Source organism: Zea mays, chromosome 2 (assembly GCF_902167145.1).
Source record: "Zea mays cultivar B73 chromosome 2, Zm-B73-REFERENCE-NAM-5.0, whole genome shotgun sequence".
Classification (NCBI taxonomy): domain Eukaryota; kingdom Viridiplantae; phylum Streptophyta; class Magnoliopsida; order Poales; family Poaceae; genus Zea; species Zea mays.
This window is the reverse complement of record NC_050097.1, coordinates 144431071-144436757: the sequence shown is the minus strand read 5'-3', so window position 1 is coordinate 144436757 and position 5687 is coordinate 144431071. Positions and strand designations below refer to the sequence as shown.

The following is a 5687-nucleotide window of genomic DNA, read 5'->3' as shown; positions in this document are numbered from 1 at the left end:
AAAAACGAAACTACAAATCAGGGTTCTGGCACGTGAATTGCACACTTCCACCCCTTCCTATCCACGACGAGCTCTTTATCAATATTCCACTCCTTCAGGTCCCTCTTCACAGCCTCTGTCCATGTCAAGGTTGGTCGACCTCTACCTCTCTTCACATTCTCGGGACGCCTAATTATTCCGATATGCACTGGTGCCTCTTCAGGTCTTCGTTGGATATGTCCAAACCATCTCAAACGATGTTGCATAAGCTTCTCCTCAATTGGCGCCACTCCTACTCTCTCGTATATCATCATTCCGGACATGATCTCTCCTTGTGTGGCTCTCTCGTATATCATCATTCCGGACATGATCTCTCCTTGTGTGGCCACATATCCAGCGCAACATACGCATCTCTGCCACACTTAGTTGTTGGACATGTCGTCTTTTAGTGGGCCAACATTCTGCTACATACAACATAGCCGACCAGATTGTTGTCCTGTAGAATTTGGGTCTGTTTGGACAGACGCATGCGGCGCCGCAGCACGCCTAAGGTGCGGCTGCCAATTTGAGCGCCACAACTATGGCGTCCTGAGTGTGGCGGGATGTGGCTGCCGAGGCAGTGTTCCAAACAGGCCTTTTGTCTTTTAGTTTGTGTGGCACCCGGGGGTCGCATAAGACACCTGCAGCTTGCCACCACTTCAACCATCCAACTTTAATTCTATGACTGGCATTCTCATCGATGTCTCCCTCTTTCTGAAGCATTGATCCTAAGTAACGAAAAGTGTCTTTCTTGGGTACCACTTGCATCGAAGCATCGAAAACTACATTTATCCGAGATTAAATCTCAACAGATAAAAAAATGGATCCTATTTTTTAATACAGAACACTTCAAGATCTTTCATGGGTCCGGTAACAAATCGTCGACAGAACAGAGCCAAGGTCAACCACATTTTCACGGCATGAACTTCAGTTAAACGTCTCGACTTTACACAACCCAGCAAGTGGGCCATCATCCCAGATATATATGTCTGCCGTAGCTTATACATGTATAGCAGATATAGAGAGTTGGTCAGTTCCTAGCAGCTACCTAATTTCCAAAATCATCTCAGCAGCCACCAGCAACTTAAAAGACAGCCAGCTAGCTTCTAGCCTTCTCTACTTATATACAGCTCGCTTTCGTCGTCATACTGTATGCTATGGGTCTCCATCCGCGGGGTTCTCCTCCAGCTCGGTGCTGCAGGGATGCCCTCTGCTGCGGCTCAGTATCGATTCTCTAATCTGCTTGTACCTGTTCAGCTCCTGCAGCGCGTCCGCCGCTGTCCTTGACCTCAGAAGAGCAGAAGGCACCACCGCAGAGCTTGATGCTCCGCTGCCATGTTCCTCAGTCACTACCCTCTGGAGTGAAGAAGGTTCTTGAGGAACTGTGCCAGCACTGGGGACTGTCAGTAGCCTTTCCCTGAGGCCTGGGGCGTTCTTTAGGACGCGCATAAGAATACCGATCGCTGCATCTGGAGATCTCGTTAACGAGCCTCCAAGTTCCTGGCTCGATTCATGGTCCTCCCAGTCAGAGAGATCAATCCTGGAAAGTAGACGAAGGTGAAGGTCTACATTAGCTTATGTGAAATTTAGAAGGGAATGCAAATTCAAGAATACAAAAAAAAACACAATATCAAGGAATGAAACTGTTTGAGACTGATCATACTGTGACCTAGCCAAAGAATCTAATGCCAAGTCCCCCACAGTCCCTATAATTATCTTTATACTTGATAGTAATAAGACCTACCCCTAAGTTCCTTATATTTATCTTTATTAGATTAACATGAGACTCTGCAATAATCTCCATAATTTTGGATCTCAGAATAACAAGTTTAACATGTGAAAGCAGAATAAGCTGTACCTTCCACAGCACTGTTGCCTAGCTAATCATCTTAATTGTTGCTACAAGTAGTTAGTGTAGCAATGAAAAAACAACAACGGATGTTCATGTTGCAAAAAATAAGCTGCTCTAGTTTTAAATAAACTATCCACTTCCAACAATTTGGCTGACAAATTTACATTCATAGTCACAGACAAAGAATTATAAGAACAAGACTACTTGAGAAAAAGAAACCAGGGTAGGAAAAGAGATGACATTACATACCCAGTAGGTGGTTACATTTGAAGAACACTCCTAATTAATAATTCACTAGAGGATAGTTTCATTTGGAAAAAAAAGGCAAACCCAATCATCAAATGTATAGCAATAGACATGTATGAACTATGAACTATAAATATTGCAGGCAACATAGAAGCATCTCATGAAAATAGAGAGAATAAGAGGTTCTCATCAAGAGATCACTTCAACACAAAAACCATGATTATAAAATGAAATGCACATGAACATAGAATATGAAATAATTAGACGTAAACTAGTATCATACACAACTATTCTGACTCTTTACATTTGTAGATGCACCTGTGTATCTACTGACATCTAAAACAGTTCTGCAAATAAAGGATGGTGCCTTTTTAGCAGGAAAATACTTATAGAAAGGGGAATTTTTGATAATTGGATTGAATACAAAAGCAACATCAAGTTGTATCTATATGAGCATTGAAATTACTCTACTACATAGGCAAAAAGCTACAGAAGCCAATAGAGCCACCTGAACTAAATAAGATGTTTCTTATCTTCCCAACGGATGTCCTATTTCCAATTCGTCCTCTCATGAAGCTAATACATCAGAAAATGCCATTGTTTTATATCCTCTAGGAGATAATAATCCAGTTTTCCCTATAGAAATGTGAAAACCTATAACATGCAGTTTAAATATGAAGACTTGTTCTAATATTGTTGCTTCAAAGGCCTTCTGAAAACCAAGATAGTTCATGAAAAAATTACCTAAGCTATGTACATAAATGACCACTTTGTGAATGGCAATAATCCATGCCATGGCATTCCCAGAGTAAAAATAGTGCTATTAACTAGTAAACCAAAATAAAGGTGTTCAAACTTTATCAGATACCTAGATCATATATTTACATAGAGAAGGTACATGCATTCATGAGGTTATGCATGTAAAAGAAATCAACTTTGACCAAATGCAATAAAATAGCAGAAAAACAAATTGAACTGATGGCAGGCAAGTGAACCTGTTAAGCTGATCAATGATGGCATCATGGCATAATGTAATGAAGTATACATATTTTCGTCAAAAACCAGAAAGTGAACCTGTTAAGCTGATCAATGATGGTGTCTTTATCTTCCCATGCAAAAACCAACTCCCGTTCATCCAGTTCATCCATGATGAAAAGTTTGCTGGAGGTATGGGTCAACTTTAGTCCACGAAAATACATTAAATCATCATTACCAAACGATAAAACCTGCAGCAAGAAGCAGAACCAGAAACTTATAAGTCAGAAATGAGATCCAGTCCTCCAAGAGAACCACATAACAGTTAGTGTTCCTCAAGGTTCACATTTTGTTGGAGATTACAAGAAAACATGCAATTACCTTTTGCAAATACTTCGCATTATGAAACTCACTAAGCTTGACCAAATCCTTTGATACTATTGATTTATCATTGGGAGAATGTGTCAGATTCTCATTTTGAGATGAGCATTGCTGTTTATCCTTCCTTCGTGGAGAAGGAGGCAGCCTGCTACCACCTCCGCCAGCCCTCACTGTGGGAATACTTAATGGAGCACTCCCATATCTGAAGAAAGGATTTCTTGGGTAGCTAGAAGGCGGATGAGATGGTGATGGAGACAGAGGTGGCGATGAATAACACTCTTCATTTACTGTATTTCTCTTTTTCTCAGATGATGATGTAATATGTGGATGTATGTATGCTGTCGGAGAATTATCGGTAGGCATACATGGCTGTAGGCGTCCATGGGGTTCTGAACTCATAAGAAATGGTGATGCCGGTGGTCTAACTCCATGCCCAGTGCTCCAACTGTGCCGCCTGGTCACTGGAAAACATGCAGGTGCAATGCCATCTGAAGGTAGGGAATCAAGCTTCCTAAGAAAATCTGTTGTGGGGCTTCCGACATAATCCTTTATAAGTTCAGGTGGCATTGGTGTGGACTGCTCTGGGACTGCAGCCAACTCCAACACAGGTACATACGAAACTGACAAGCTTAAGGAACCAAGCAGAGTTTCAATCGGAGCAAATGCAAAGTGTTTCATCTCTGCATCCTCTGCGCGGGTGAATGGCTCAACAAATGATGAAATCCTGTGCAAGAGGCTTAACGGACAGATCCTTCCAGATGAATTGAGCTCCTCGAAAAGATGGTATGCTGGCAAGAGCCTGACAACCAGATACAATGACCGGAACAACACTGTCGAGCCAATGTACGCCCTCCTGTACAAGCTATGATCCTGAGAACAGCTGCTTCTAGCGTTCTTGTCAGTGTTCTTGATAACATTGCCAGACCTGCTAGTTTCGTACTTAATTACCCACCTCTCGATGATCCTGCTGGCCTCGACACTGGCGGTTCTGGTGTTGTCACGTTGCAGGAGGACAATGTCAATGACCAGAGGCTCGAGGTTGCTCTGCCTCCACAGGTCAAAATTCTCAAGCGCGGCAGGGCAGTCCCGGAGAGCAAGGTTGAACCACCGGTCACGTGGCTGGCTGCCAGCCAGTGGCGACGACGGTGGGGAGGGCAGTGTGAAGTTCCGCGACGAATCATAGGGTGAGCGCGACTCCAGGATGACGTGGAGGCTCTTGGCGAAGAATTCAGTGATCACTTGCTCCACCATTGGCGGTTCCGACACGCCGGCAACCGCAGCCATGGTTTTGTGGCTGTCCACTCAAGGGTTCAATTGAAGTCCCGAAACTTCAGAAAAACGAGCTGCGCCAGCACCATGGCTAAAATTGATCTTACTCCGTAACGAAGAACCTAATGGGGCCGCCAGTGGATGGATGCACTGAATCAGTAGGGCACCAGACAACAACAGAGATGGAGCCAATAAAGGGCATGGGCTTCGACATGCACACCCGGTAGAAAAACCGAAGTTAAGTAGGCATAATACATGTACACGCTTGTGATTAGAACAGATCCGAATACAAATAGCAAGTAGCTCAAGTTAGGGTTCGGGTGCTCAATTTTGCACACAGGGAAGGAAAGGGAAGAGAAGGGGAAGGGCCGGCGTACCTTATGTGCTGCGTTCTAGTGGCCGGCGCGACGAAGACCTGCGCAGCTGGGCGGCGGGCCGGCGGCTGCCGCCGCAGTTAAGTTATCGCGCTGGCGAGGTGTACTGGAGAAGAAAAACAGTCGCCAGGTGGGAACCCACAAGAGTAATTTTTCCGGGGCTGTTTACGGCTTGGTTCGTTGCCCGCTCTCTGGGCCGATTCCTCTCTCCTTTTCTTTTCCTGCACGTGCACGCACGTATGACTACGCTTCTTCATTGGAGAAAGCGGCCCATCAAACTGGAGAAAAACTATTCTTTCTCCATTTCCTTTTTATTTTTTTCTTTCATTTTGCCATGACACTTCGTTCTTATTTTTCTATTTTTTATGTTTTTATTGCTCTTACATTTCATTATAACTTATATCTAATAGTTATCTCTATTTTTCCAGATCCAGTAGTGGATTTTTTCATTTTTTATCATTACCGTAGGGTAAATTTTGGTATTGGTCTTTTTAACTTTATGTTCTGGTTCATGTTTTATAATCTTTTTTTATTTCACATAAATGTCATAAGCATTTTTTTACCAAATCGGT

The 5687-nt window shown here is 43.3% G+C and overlaps 1 protein-coding gene across 4 annotated transcripts; it reads right to left on the bottom strand.

Moving 5' to 3' along the window:
- Positions 1–899: 899 nt before the first annotated feature.
- On the bottom strand, positions 900–5290 carry LOC100193032 (uncharacterized). 4 transcript variants are annotated; one of them, XM_008668899.3, is made up of 4 exons: positions 5119–5290; positions 3473–5005; positions 3191–3342; positions 900–1558 (listed from the first exon to the last, which is right to left on the bottom strand). In XM_008668899.3, exons 2-4 carry the CDS (start codon positions 4754–4756, stop codon positions 1174–1176), a joined length of 1821 nt encoding a protein of 606 aa, XP_008667121.1. In that variant the 5' UTR covers positions 4757–5005; positions 5119–5290; the 3' UTR covers positions 900–1173. The 4 variants fall into 4 exon arrangements, with proteins under 4 accessions (XP_008667121.1, XP_008667123.1, XP_020402974.1 ...); XM_008668901.3 differs by having other exon boundaries at positions 3473–4946; NM_001358526.1 differs by having other exon boundaries at positions 906–1558; positions 3473–4863; positions 5119–5214.
- Positions 5291–5687: the final 397 nt, after the last annotated feature.

What these genes read in the sequence shown, in the direction of transcription:
- LOC100193032 (XM_008668899.3), bottom strand. Translation starts at nt 4,756, where the DNA reads ATGGCTGCGGTTGCCGGCGTGTCGGAACCGCCAATGGTGGAGCAAGTG. An exon ending in ATGCGAAGTATTTGCAAAAG is followed by an intron (nt 3,343 to 3,472) that starts GTAATTGCATGT and finishes TTCTTGCTGCAG; the next exon opens with GTTTTATCGTTTGGTAATGA. An exon ending in ATCATTGATCAGCTTAACAG is followed by an intron (nt 1,559 to 3,190) that starts GTTCACTTTCTG and finishes TCTACTTTCCAG; the next exon opens with GATTGATCTCTCTGACTGGG.